We start from the raw sequence: 14,547 nt of genomic DNA on the forward strand, positions 1-14,547 counted from the left end.
CATCACCTCCATCAGTGTGTCCCTCATCACCTCCACTTCTCATCACCTCCACCAGTGTGTTCCTCATCACCTCCACCAGTTTGTTCTTCAACACCTCCAACTCTCATCACCTCCACCAGGTGTCCCTCATCACCTCTCATCACCTCCACCAGTGTGTTCCTCAACACCTCCAACTCTCATCACCTCCACCAGTGTGTTCCTCATCACCTCCACCCCTCATCACCTCCACCAGGTGTCCCTCATCACCTCCACCAGTGTGTTCCTGAACACCTCCAACTCTCATCACCTCCACCAGGTGTCCCTCATCACCTCCACCTCTCATCACTTCCACCAGGTGTCCCTCATCACCTCCACCTCTCATCACCTCCACCAGGTGTCCCTCATCACCTCTCCAGCTGTGATGACAGCGTTAGCTTCTCCACCTCCCTCACTAACACCACCACAGCTCCATTCATTCTTGCGATGTCTGCTGCTCCCATCATCTTCTCCACCTCCATCACACACTCCTCCACCCAGTAGGAGAACCCGGGGTTCAGTTTGAAATATTTCCTGCTCAGCTTGGTGGAAGCCATGGTGCTACACTGCTAGTACGGTGCTAACTCCACCACAGCCTCACCAACCCAAACACACACCTTCACTCACCACACACACTCACCACACACACTCTCTCACTACACACACCACACACACTCACCACACACACTCTCTCACTACACACACCACACACACGGTCATCACACACACTCACTCACCACATTGTCTATCCATCTTCCACCCATCATCCATCCACCACTTTTATCTTCATTGTCACCTCCTCTCTCCACGTTGTTTGTGTGAGAAGGAGGAAGAGGATGACTCACTGTTACCATGTGGCCCTGAACGCCTCACAGTACATTTCTCCTTCTGTGGCTCTGACCAGGAGCTCACGTTACTGCAGCGCCTCTCCCCGCGACCTCCGAGGACCTGAGTAGACTCCCGGGTCCTCACCTGTGAAGCCTGAAGGTGTTCACATTCAGTCAGCTGCCATCATGAAACCTCCTCAGAGATTTACAAGCAGCAATAAACCCAGAGAAGAGCAGCAGCCGCCTCCAAACAGCTTCAAGAAGAAACTTTCATCCAGTCGACAAAACAAACAAGAGTTCATGTTCAAGTCAGACATCAGTTTTATCTCTTTACTGTGTTTCATTTTTATTGTATTTTTCTCTGTTCCCTCCTTCCTCCATCTGTCCGTTATCAGTCCTCCGTCACCAACCACTCCTCCATATTTCCTGCATCAATCAATACTTCCTGAGCACATTTCATACAAAGATAATATATAACAAACATGCTTTGCACAATTAAAACACACACAGTGGTGCTTTCTCACAGAAAGAATGACGAGCCAAATTTAAAGCTCGGGCTTCAATCCAATTCAACTTTATTTAGATAAAGGCAAATACAACACAGGCACCAACAACTCCACTCGTCAGTCCTCATCTCCTGTGACGTAGCAGTAATTACATCACTTCCTGCTTCACCTGGTCATCACAGTGTTCTATTGTGGTACAGTGTTGTATTGTGGTACAGTGTAACATTGTGGTACAGTGCTGTGGTACAGTGTATTGTGGTACAGTGTTGTGGTACAGTGTTGTGGTACAGTGTATTGTGGTACAGTGTTGTGGTACAGTGTTGTATAGTGGTAAAGTGTTGTATTGTGGTACAGTGCTATGGTACAGTGTATTGTGGTACAGTGCTGTGGTACAGTGTTGTGGTACAGTGTTGTATTGTGGTACAGTGTTGTATTGTGGTACAGTGCTGTGGTACAGTGTTGTGGTACAGTGTTGTATTGTGGTACAGTGTATTGTGGTACAGGGCTGTGGTACAGTGTATTGTGGTACAGTGCTGTGGTACAGTGTTGTGGTACAGTGTATTGTGGTACAGTGTTGTGGTACAGTGTTGTATTGTGGTACAGTGTATTGTGGTACAGTGCTGTGGTGGAGCAGAGCGATACAGCATCACCATTTCACAGCCACAAGAAAAATAAGACTTTACCTTTGAGATGCTTTGCTGTTTAACAAATTTAATAATAATAATTTTGAAGAGAAATAAAAAATTGCGAGGGAAACGTTTCCCTTCTTTGGTCATTTTTCTTATATTATTTGTGGCCCAACAGAAAGACTTTGGGTAAAACAATCAACGACAATAAATTAACAGCAGAATCAGAAAAACAATAGAAATCATAATGAATAAAGTATTAAAATGGAATTATAACAACAACAGTACATAATAATAATAATAATAATAATAATAATAATAATAATAATAATAATAATAAACACATGCATAAGCCCACGCACAACAAATACAAATGTAAAAAGTACAGGAAATGAAGTGATAATAAAAAGAAAAGAGAAAAAAGAAAAAAGAAGAAAAACACATGGGGGGGTAGTCCTGTAGGAGGTAAAAGAACATTAAAAAGGTCATGAAAATTATTTCAGATTTATCAATTTGATGATGCATTACCTTGAATATTAAAAAATATTGGCATCGGTGATACTGACCCTGTATTTAGAAGTATCGGATCGATACCAAATCTTGCAGTATTGCACACCACAAGTATTCATCACCTCTTTTAAGCAGTCACAATAGAAAATGAAGGTTTACCAACATAGCCACAAAAACAGAAAATTACTTTCCATTCACTCTGTTGGAGTGATTGTCGTCACCAGATGAGTTTCAGGGTGAGCAGGTGAACAGTCGTCAATACTAACTTACACTGTGAATGGTACAGCGACAAGCCCTTCTATCTGAATAACTTAATTAATGTTTTATCAATCCTGAAAAAAACCTCTGGGATCAGTTGAGTTGCCGTGTAGAAACTTGTAACCCAGTAGAGTTCAAGAAGAGTGAGACGCCTCGGCACAGCGGGAGACGTCGTCAAGCTGGAACTGATGTTCAAAGACACACGACAAGTTATTGACGTTTTTTTGTTTTGTTGTGTCCCTCCACTGTCTCTGGATTTTGTTTCAAGAAATAGTTTGAGATGAGGAATTCACCACGGCATGCTTCTACTGCTATAGCATCACTGGAGCATGCACTTTTGGTGTTGTCCATAAATGTCACCCAAAATCCAAATATATCGAAGTCGTGTATATGAAATATAAACATTTGACATTTTTCTGTTCAGTTTTCCTTTGCAGGTGTAACATTTCATAATGAATATCAGTCAAACTTTTCTCAAAGAAAACACAACAGCTCACCTCTGAAGTAAAAAGTAAAACACTGAAGTGCTTGTCCTCCTTGATGTCTTGTTGAATTCTCTCTTTTTTTAATGTTTTTGCATATTTTATTTCTCTTCTTTTTTTTACCCAGAAGGTCATCAAACAACAAACAGGAAAGATAAATAATCCTGGATGTCTGCAGATACACCACTCATATTTCATTACTAAACAAACTTGCCCTGCGGGGTACTGCGTTGTTGGGGGGGGGGGGGGGGGGTATACCTTGACGTCAGCACGCATGCGCGTGATGGGCGGGCCCAAACGCCGTCGCCGCTGCATTCATTCACACAACTGGGGGAAAAAACTTTTCACAACTGGAGTAAAGTTAACTGAGACGCTTCGGCTTTCCCGCGAGGTTAGCGTGAGACACGAGTTTTTTTTCTTTTAATTTCTTCATTTACATTTTAAGTTTCCCAGTTTCATCGATTCGCTCTGATTTGGGAAATCAGAAGCTTTAATCCACCGCTGGGCGCCTTATCGTCTTGGAATAAATGTGGCTTTAATCTACTGCACTTTGCCGCGAATATGGAAAGTTTCGTCTGAATGAGTGTTTTACTTTGTTGTGAATTTGGGTGAGTAAGCTTTTTCTTTTTTTAAAATCACATTTACTTCAAAAGAGGAACAACATGAGAGTATCTCTATTACACGAAGCGGGTGTACGTGGCGGTATTTTCGTATATTTACCTTTATTATTATGGTGCAATCTAATTTTGAGTTGTTTATTGAAAGCATAATATGTTTGATGGCTAAAAACTGACTGGATTTACTGGTTTTGCAGCATTTAATCAGACGGGGCTCTTCTCTGCGCCTCTTACGTGGCAACAAACACTTAAAGTGAAGCGTTTTCAACCATAATCAGCTTCTAAAACACTTCATCTGGTCCCCTGTGATGCGAACGATGGCTATATATTTGCCACACATGTGTTAAAGTGAGATTTATCCGCCGCTGTTATCGGGATCGAGTTCCCCGCCAAGGATTTCAAAAACAGTTTACCTGCGCGGGACGCTCTTCACTTCCTGTTCGCCGACAGGCGCCGCGCTCTCATTGGCTGATTTACCCAAAAAGGGCGGGACCGCCGCGTCCGTTGAACCCCGCGATTCGACGGAAGACACGTCAGTTACCGCCAAGATTACGTCTGGCGTTTTGATTCATTTTTGAAATAATAATTTTTAAAAAAGGATTTAATCATGGGGAATATTAGTTTCTTTAAAACTAGTATTTTTGATAATTGATGGCAGGTAAGTTGCACGGAAAAAGCGGGTGAAAACGTTCAAATTTCTGCGTTGATTTTGCATGAAACTTTTTGAAAATGTTCACGAATATATCATCAGAAAATATAAGAAGGTAATCTTATAAGTTAAATAAAAAATTACCATTATACATGATACTGATAGCTGCTTCTAACAGTTTATCTGCACAATTTCTCTCCGAATGAAGCCATTTGCCAACTTAAAATCTTTATTTTGTGCCCAGTTAATTATGTGTTTTAGTATTGATCCTCTAATAGATAAAGATTTAAATTCTAACAATTTCCATTCGATATTCACTCACATATCTATAAATTCACGTTATTTACCTTTTAGAAATTGCTATCTGACTCACCCTGATATTTAACTTTTTTGAAGGTGTGAGGCGTTATTTTACATGCTGTGTTTTTCGTGGTAAAAACACAGATAGAAATACAAATCACACATTTTGGGGTGTGTCTTAAATCTCCATTCTCTCTCCTTTTTTTTTATTTTATTATTTTTTTTACATGTCTAGGATGTCGTGTTTGCTCCAGTCCACGTTCTGGTGAATACTCCGAAGAAATCAAGTGACTCGTGTGCAGTCTGACTTGTGACCCGGCTGACCATGGGTCCCCTCACTACGCCTAAAAAAGGAAGAGAAGGGGGCTCTGTTGATCCCTGGACTCCGACCTCCAACCTCAAAATGCTCATCAGTGCTGCTAGTCCTGAGATCAGGAACCGAGAAAAGGAGCTGGTCCTTCTCGACGGTGACGTGCGGGTTGGTCTCGACCCTTTACAGGTATGACGTATAACAACACACCTACTGACTGTAACACCTGCTGATTTATCTGGCTTTTAAAGGGTATTTCCTCTCTGTTTTTCTTTAGGAACTTGAGAACGGAGAGGATTCTGAGAAGATAAGCAGAAAAGAGAAGAGTCTGGGGTTGCTTTGCCATAAATTCCTCGCTCGCTACCCAGATTATCCAGACCCCAACGCCAACAATGATATCTGCCTGGATGATGTTGCCACTGAGCTCAGTATGTTCTCTCGTTCTCTCTGTAGCTCACAGTTCATATGTGTAATTCTGATCATTTCCTTTTACAGTTGTGCAATTGTTCATTTTGTCCACTTTCTTGTTGCTGTTTCACGTCCGACCTGCGCAGGCGTGGAGCGCCGGCGTATCTACGACATCATGAACGTGCTGGAGAGTCTCCACATGGTGAGCCGCTCGGCGAAAAACCGCTACAGCTGGCACGGTCGCTCCAAGCTGGCCCAGACGCTGGCCATTCTGAAGCGGGTGGGCGAGGAGCAGAAGTACGGCGAGCAGATCCAGCAGCGGTGTGCCGAGAAAGCCCTCGAATTCAGCTGGAAGGAGAACGAGCCGGTGGCGGTGAGGGAGGCGGACGGCGAGGAACCGGGGCAGAAAGAGCTCTTCTTCGTGGAGCTCCCAGGAGTGGAGTTCAAAGCAGGTGAGAGTCTCCTGGAGCATCATTTTTTAGGTTGGAACGTCGTCCTATTTTGTATTTTCCCCTCCCAAAATAACCACATTCGCATTTTAGATGTGGATTCTCAAACCGGTCCGTCCACTTATTTTGAAACCTTGTTGAAGTTGTGTTTGTGGGCGGGCTGGAGCTGCTCCCAGGTGACAATGGTTCCAGGCAGAGTCAACATGGCAGAGGTCGCCAGTTTATCACAGGACAAACAAATACAAAGGGACAATTCAGAGTCGCTTATTAACCCAACACACGTGTTTAAATGTGTAAATTCCTCACAGGAGAGCATCGTTACAGTTCCAGCTGCTACAAAGCGGTCCTTTGTGAATGTCCCGTCGAGTTCCAAAACGGATTGATTAAAAAGAATGTTGTTATTGAATTATAGAATTATAGAAACCTTGGCAGGTGTTAATCCCGTCTCTTTCTCTGTCCAGCCTCTGTTAACAGTAGGAAGGACAAATCCCTGCGGGTGATGAGCCAGAAGTTCATCATGCTCTTTCTCGTCTCGAACCCTCGTGTGATCAGTCTGGACGTGGCCGCAAAGATCCTGATCGGAGAAGATCAAGATGCCTGTCAGGACAAGAACAAGTACAAGAGTGAGTGTGAAACAAATCAAATGAAAGATTTAAAGTGACTTTCTATTACAATGTGGCCACAGTCCACTTCAGTTGATATACAGAGAAAAGGTATTAAAATGCATGTGTAGTGGTTTTTGTTCCTGTATTTCACAGTAATAATTTGGCTTTTTTTCATTGTTTTGGCAGCTAAAGTGCGGCGCTTGTATGATATAGCCAACGTGCTGCGAAGCCTGAAGCTGATTGAGAAAGTCCATGTGAACGAGCTCAGGGGAAGGAAACCGGCTTTCAAATGGGTCGGCCCTGAAGAGTTCCTACAAGTGAAAGGTATCACCAAACCTCCTCTAACTTTTACACATTATTGGGCCTTTTAATCCGTTTCTCCCGTTAATCCTCCATTTGGTGTTTCAGACGTGGAGAACGCCGCTTCCAGCTGCGCGTCCAAGAGGAAAGGTGTGCTGGAGTCCCGTTCGTCTGCTGACAACTGTGCCAAAAACCTCTTTTCATCCCCCACCAACAAACGCAGCTTCACTCGGCACGCCTCCCTCATCAAGCTCGCCAAGAGCATCCAGGACGACCGGCGCAAGATCAACTCTGCGCCCAGCAGCCCCGTCAGGAGCGCCACCGGTGAGTCCGCCGCGCCACGCCACGCCGCCCCGCGTGGGCGAGGATTTTTTCAACTCTATAACAAAATGTTTGATATATTTACCCGCTTTGCTTCTTTGTCTTCAGGTGACTCGTCGAATGTTGACTTCCCGAACAAAATGGCCCAACTCGCTGCTATTTGTCAGATTGAACTCGACCAGGAGGCGACGTAAGTTTAAGATGAATTGATCATAAGCTGGTTGTTTTCCTGTCGGTGGAACCGTCGTGTCTCTTTGTGAAGCGTATAGATCAAGTCCATCTGAAGTTTTAATGAAGTTGTTGATCAATGATACATTAAAAAAGAAGAAGAAGACTTAGCAGGAAGTTGCCACCGGAGAGATTTGTTCTGAAAAGTTCTCTTCCTGTAAAAACGGGAATTTGTTTTCCTTTCCACTGTTGCTAATGTTGCTTCTCTGTAAGAGGGCCCTGAAAGGACTTTGTTGTTTTTGGTGCTTTATAAATAAAGTTGAATTGAATTGAAATTAAGTTGAGATGACATTCCCACACTTTTGATCCATGATGTCTGGATGTCAGTTTATCTTTTGATTTGAACCAAATTGTTGTTGTTTGTTTTTAAATCCTTATCTATTGTTTTAACTTAAAATTCGCTCCTCTTCTCTTCATGTCTGAATGTTTTAGTTGATTCTAAGCCCCTCCCCCACCACTGTGACGCTCATGCTTCACGCTGACGACAGCTTCAGATATCAGTTCAGCTCGTGTGTAACACACATTCAGTGCGATTGGCTGCTGAAGAAGTTGAATCAATTTGACGTTTGAGGGAAATTCACAAATGAAATACGACTCACACGTTGTTTCACAACGTCTTTAAAATGAAATGTAATCTGCCTTGGAAACACTCGGTAGACCAATTTGATGTATTGAATTCATTTGAGGCGTTGGTTATCTAGTGGCTCCGTTTGCAGGGATGTTTTTTTAAGACGAATATAAATCTAATAAATCCTCCTGTGGCAGGACCAAAGCTGTGGGGGTGAAACCCGCTGCTGTGACGCTGCTACCGGCCGCCTCCACGCCGTTACAAACCCCGACACCTGAGTCTGGAGTCAACGCCACTGTCCTACACCCCGTCCACCGGACCCCCGTGGAGGTGCGGCCCGCCCCCCCCCTGGCCTACATCCCTGCACAGTGTTCCCCCCTGATCCCCGTCCTGCTGCCCCGGCAGCGGGGCAACGGGCCCTGCCCCGTGTACCTGTACCCCTCGCTCAGGCCCAACCCTCTGGCCAAGCCGCAGCCCACCAGCCTGGCCGTGCGCTCCATGACCTTCGAGGAGAAGAGTGGGCGGAGCCCGGGCGGTCAGCCTGCGGCCAAGAGCTCCTCGGACGCCAGTCCCTCGGCGGGCAAACGGCTACGTTCGGACTCGGCGTCGGACAGCAGCCCCTCCAAAACCAAGAGGGTCCACCCCGACTTTAAGGTACCAAAATAAACCGCTTCTGGCACATTTCGTCAAACTTTTAAAAAACAAAACAAAAACATTGCGTAAAATCAGAACTTCAGGCTGAAAGAGACTGAAACATGGCAGCGATCTGATTGAAGTTTGAGGGTTGTGGAAAATAGAAAAGAGGAGAGACTCTTTAGAGGACTCGTCTTCAAATATTTTTGAATAAAACACTCAGGTTTTGCTCAAGAATATTTTTTACATGTATTTTTTTGATCATTTGTTACTTTCTAGATTTGGTCGTAAGAAAAAACAAAACAAGCAAATATTAGTTATATAAAATAAAAATCGATTGGGAAGTGTCAGCTAAGCTAAATGTCGCCGTGTTTTACAAGTTTTAGTCACAAAAAATCACTCAATTGGCTGAAATGTAAACTTTGTCTTTAAGAAGAAGTAACTTCTACTGTCCTGTTTTGATTTTCTTAACGACTACGTGATGCGAATGTCCTGCAAAAAATGTGTTTTTATCAGAAGCGCAATGCACCTTTACTGTTACTGCCTTAGTTTTAAAGACACGAGGGGGAAAACATCAGTAACAATAAAGAGTGAAAAGCTTTTTAATGTCACAATGATTATTTAAAATGAGATTAAAATGAAATATGGGAGAATATCTTTCCTGTCCGTTTGCTCACTGCGGCTTTTTGAATGTCACACCTGCAGCGTCGCCCTGGTTCGCAGGTAAAAGAAGACCAACTTTGTTGATGTGAGACTCAATATGTGGTTCCTGTTAAAGTGACGGTGTCTAACCTCTGTTCTCTGCAGTTTCTCTTCTAAAACCAGATGTTTTTAACCTCCCCTGTTCTTCCCTGTGGCTCTTTTTCTAGGACGCCTCCCCGAAGCTGTGCGAGATCCTGCAGGCCCGGCTGAAGTCCCGGCGCGGCGGCGATCTCACGAGCCGGCCGTCTCCCCGCGCCCTCCACCTCGACCCGGAGTTTGTCAACACGCCCGGCGGCGCGGCCAGTCAACCACTGGAGGGCAGTCTGGAGGTCCTGCTGGACAAAGAGGACAAGGCGGCGAACTCCGACGGCGAGGCGGGTTTGACGCCCATCAGAGCCGCGCCGCCGCTGGCGTCCGGACAACTTCACGCCGAGGTGAAGACCTGGACTCAACGGGAGATTAATGACTTCAGTGTGATTTGATTTAACGCCCGTGTTGGTTTTTCCTCCTCTTCACGTCCAGACGTTGGTGCCGGCAGGATATTTGATCCCCATCTCGCAGCAGTCCTTCATCGCCTATAAAGAAGTTCAGGGTTCAGCGGCAGAAAGCAGCAAGGCTTCGCCTTCAAACATCTACCAAACTCCCACCGCAGGTCGGCAGCGATCAGACACGCTTCTGTAGATATGAGGATGGAACCTTTTATGTTTGCTCAAACCATAATTTACTCCTTCACTTATATCAAAATGTAAATACTTTCTACAACCTATTTGGTTTCATGTTCAATAGTGTTTGACTGATTTGGGATTATATTATGGTGCATTAATGCAGCTGGTAACCATGGAAAGTTTTACATGCCAACAAGTCCCACCGTTCATAATCCGTATTCTAATTATAATGTCCTAACAATAATACCATCGGCTTTATTCATACTGCACTTTTAGGTTTACAAGGTGCTTTGACAAAAATACCTTCAACATAAAAGCATCAACGACGTCAAACAAAATGTGACAATAGTTAAAAAGTTGTAAAACAACTTGTAGAAGATAAGACATATTAGATAATAAGCTAGTATTCTTATTATTCTTATTCATAAGTCGCTGCTCGTAATCTGCAGAGGAATTTGAAAACCCAGGAAAGCTGCAATAAAAACGATCTGACAAGCAACATGATTAGATGAAATAACATGAGATCATATAAGCTTTGGCTTTTTAACTTGTAGTCTGAGGTCTGGTCATTAAGGAATTTCTGTTGTTTGTTTGTTTGTTTGTTTGTTTAAACTATATGGGCCGGATTAATGCTCCTGAAACAAACTTTAAAATAGTTTAAAATAATGTTAGAATAACCAGCGGGCATCAGCCTGATGGACTATTTCTCATATTGACATACTGATGCTGCTGTATTGAGCAACTTTCTACTGGGAACTTCCCATCTTGGGCACATTGTCCCGACCGGGAAGTGGGAACTTCCCGAGCTACTCCTAAATATCGTTTAAAAAAAACTTTGAATAGTATCTCAGGTGATTAACCTGCTCTCTTTGCCTTCAGGCTCCCGGCCAGGCCTCGCTCAGGAAATGACCCCCACCGGCCTCCGCCTTCACAGACCCACCGCCTCCCCGCACGCCGCCCAGCAGGCCCACCGCCTCCACAGCCCCAGCCCCGCCATCCTCAACTTCACCCTGCAGAACCTGGGCCTGATCTCCAACCCGGCCGCCGCCGCCTTCGCCGCCCCGCAGACGCCGGAGCGCTGCGGCGGCCTGGCGAGCCCGCTGAGCCTGCATCAGAGGGGCATGGTGTTCATCAAACCCGTGTCGCCGGTGCCGCTGCTGCAGCAGGCGGCGGCGTCACCGCAGCCGCTCGCACTCATCAGCGTGCAACAGGTGAATTCAGTTGATTTAATGGTCGTGAATATTTATTTAAACGCCCCGTCTGTTTCACACTCGTACAGGAGAATGGCGACCTTTGACCTCTTTACATACCGTGAGACGATTTCCTCGTAGAATAGTTCGTTTTTAATGTTTGCTTATTTTAATGGCGGCCACTTGGTTTAACCTGCAGGTCCAGAGTGTCAGTCAGCACGTCTTAAAACTAAAGAATAAAAAAACAGCTGCCCTCTATAGTTTACTGAAGAAAAATCACTAATATCACTCATTTTCTTTTAGTTAACCTTTAATTGGGCTAGTTACTTTACATACTTCTACCAAATAAAAAAAGTTACTAAGAATCACTAAATGCAGGATTGAATAGTTGCTCTGTACACTTGAGAATGTGTAGCCTGGGTATAGTTTGTGAAATTATTCTTTTATTATTATTTATTTCATTCATTTCAAGCATAATTTGATATTTAAAAAATAATAGTTTCTCAAAGTTATGACAAATTATAGTTTAAAAAGTTCTCATAATCACTCAAACAGTGGTATCGTTATTTTTTTCTACACTACAGAAACGTGTTAAATATTGTAAAATGTTCCCGTCGAGACCTGAAGTCAGTCTTAACAGTTTCCATAAATCCATCACGTGACATTTTTTGTGTTTAAATATATATTCTAATATAAGTGTCACACTTTAAAATGATTTCATTATGTAATATTGGTCTAAAATACAATTTATTACTATTGTATTTGGACAAACGAACAAATTAAGGAATAAACTCAGAACATTTCCACTGGTCGTATAAAAACGGCTGTTTTGATGACTTGCTTGAAGAATGAGGATGTGGCGTGACTGAACGGTTCCTCTCCCCCCCCAGCCGTTGATGACGACCCCCAAAGGGGCGGGACTTCCCCCGCACAGCTTCTTCCACACGCCGGTGTCCCTCTCGCCGCTGGCTGCCGTGGTAACCACCGGTGGACACCAGGCCGCCAAGACTGTTTACGTCCCTCAGAGAAAACTGGACGTCAACGCCGGGGAGTCCTGAGGAAAACCTCGTGGCGTTAAAGGGGGTGCACTGTCTCTTTCTCCAACATTTCCCAGTATCGATTACCTCGGAACGTTTCACGGCCGCCCTGCGTTCAGTCGCGCCGCTCAGCAACACTAGTGACTGATCAGTTTGACTAATTCTGCTTCTTCCCCAGACAGACTTTTATTTTTTATTTTATTTTTTTTGCTAATGTGAATGAGAAATCCACATTTTTAATCACCAATATGAGTCAAATTCACCTCTGTGCGATTGTAAAATGTAATGAGATCACATTTGCCTATTTGTGAATGTAAACTGTTACACACACACACACACACACACACACACACACACACACAGTGGAATTGTTAAGAATATGTGAATATTTGTGACGCAGTGTCAAGTTGACAAACTGTTGAACCTAATTTATAAGAATATTGTTTCCAATGTTAAATGTAAAAATGCTAAATAAATTTTTAACATTTTTTTAAGAACGTCACGTTTCTTTTCAGATGAAGGTCACATATTGACCAACGACCAGAGGAAGGAGGTTTAACCTTGAATTGAGGTTTATTTTATTGACTCGTCATAAATGGACCAAAGAAATAATCTGCAAGTGTTGAATCAGCAGAATTCCTCCAGTCTAAAGAGAAAAGAATTTAGCATTTGGAGAAAAAGTAAAATAACATTTGACATTTCTAAGGTATTTTTAATCTAATTTAGGGGCCGTCCACACGAGCACACAGGTTCACCTAAACGAGCAGTTTTTGGCCGATCGTCCACACGAGGCGACGTTTTAGAAGAGCGAAAATGGGGTTTTTGAACGAGCGTCCCAGAGTGGGGAGATTGTAAAACCCAGCCGTGTGCCGTTCACAACCCGAGGTGTGGACAGCAAAGACGTCATCAGCGGAAAAAAGATGACGTAATCGTGCCGCGTTCATAGTGAGGCGTGGACAGAATTCTTTTTGGAGAACCCCGAGGAGAAAGAAGGTGGTTTTGGCTCGTGTGGATGTGGCCTGAGATTCTCCAAACATGTCAGCTGTTCCGGAAACTCGTCAAATGAACCTCATTTACCGCAGCGTCCAAGAGTTTCTCTGGTTGTTGGAGCTCGTGAGGCTACAGCCTCCCAACTGCTGCACAAGTAACTGTTCTTTATCTCCGTTAGGCTTGTTTTAGTTTTGTGCTCATTACACTGGATTGAAACGACTCATTACGTTTAGCTGAAGCTCCGTCAGCTGGTTGGAGGAAAAGCTGTCAAACATTCGGTGCAGCAGGTTTCAGTTCTGCAGGTCACATCACTACCTGGAAAGAACTGGATGACTTTTCACCGTATTTTCCACCAGGAAGCATCATGAAAACAAAAATACGTTGATTAGTAATGATGTTCCACATCGAAGGTGGCGACGTTCGGTCAATGTGGCGGCGGCGGGAACGAGCAAACATCGGTCAAGCGTGAACGACACGAGGATGCGCGGCGTGGGAAACTTATTGTTTATGTATTGACTGAACTGCTCCGTTCAGTAAATGCGCCCTGGGCTTTTCAGGCCACGCTTACAAGTACCCGGGTATTTGAAAAACACTTCGTTCTCTGATTGGCCATCAAGGCTTCAGGCTTCTCGTTACACTGCCCCCTACAGGTCTGGCTGCTCATAGCGGCTCCTAACCAGGTGTATGTGCGGGTCCATGTCGATGAAGATTGTTTTTGTCAATGTAGAGGGGAAATGTCCGTTTTTGTAAAAACCTGGGTACGTGTAAATATGGCCCCACCCTTCACTTCACTCTGTTGTGGAGCGTGACAGGAGCGCCTCCTACTGGATACGTAACACAAGGACATCAGTAAAACACCATAATCCCTCCATGTTATTAGTGAAAAATAAATGTGAACAGAGGCCAATTATTGATTGATCTCAAATGACTAATCGGCAGATTAATTCGACCAGCTGATTAATCTTTGGGGCCCAAATGATTATTTAATGAGCCTGAATCCAACACCAATTCAAACAGGCTAATATTGATATTACTTACAATACGACATCTTTCATGTTGCTGTGAGTAGGACTAGGGTAGTCCTTCTTCCCCCTCTATAAACAGGAGTTTAGTGAAATAGTAATCGCTGAAGTGACAACATAGCTCATGCTAACAGAACTTCAACTCACTGAAGCTTCATCGATTGTATTTGTATTATTTATTCAAAAGTAAATGATAATATGGTATTTCCAACTACCACGACCTGTCGCAGTGACTTTTGTTCTCCCGATGATGAAGCCGCCACTTGTTCACATCCGCCCTCCATTTATGCCGCGCGGATGGACGCAGCTGTTCGGCGATGGTTCGGGTT

At 44.0% G+C, this 14,547-nt stretch overlaps 1 protein-coding gene across 1 annotated transcript; it reads left to right on the forward strand.

Annotated features, from left to right (window-relative positions):
• Window positions 1–3,641: 3,641 nt before the first annotated feature.
• e2f8 (E2F transcription factor 8) lies at window positions 3,642–12,698 on the forward strand. The gene is made up of 13 exons (XM_080458271.1): window positions 3,642–3,832; window positions 5,026–5,289; window positions 5,378–5,528; window positions 5,655–5,960; window positions 6,419–6,580; window positions 6,749–6,886; window positions 6,971–7,186; window positions 7,292–7,373; window positions 8,177–8,633; window positions 9,482–9,748; window positions 9,837–9,966; window positions 10,859–11,190; window positions 12,060–12,698. The coding sequence occupies exons 2-13, from the start codon at window positions 5,116–5,118 to the stop codon at window positions 12,225–12,227; spliced, it is 2,583 nt and encodes an 860-aa protein (XP_080314397.1). The 5' UTR covers window positions 3,642–3,832; window positions 5,026–5,115; the 3' UTR covers window positions 12,228–12,698.
• Window positions 12,699–14,547: the final 1,849 nt, after the last annotated feature.

Source organism: Lipophrys pholis (genome assembly GCF_963383615.2).
Source record: "Lipophrys pholis genome assembly, chromosome: 2".
Classification (NCBI taxonomy): Eukaryota; Metazoa; Chordata; class Actinopteri; order Blenniiformes; family Blenniidae; genus Lipophrys; species Lipophrys pholis.

Coding starts and splice junctions, on each gene's coding strand:
- e2f8 (XM_080458271.1), top strand. CDS start 5,116: ATGGGTCCCCTCACTACGCCTAAAAAAGGAAGAGAAGGGGGCTCTGTT. Junction 5,529..5,654: donor TGATGTTGCCACTGAGCTCA/GTATGTTCTCTC, acceptor CGACCTGCGCAG/GCGTGGAGCGCCGGCGTATC. Junction 6,887..6,970: donor AGAGTTCCTACAAGTGAAAG/GTATCACCAAAC, acceptor TTGGTGTTTCAG/ACGTGGAGAACGCCGCTTCC.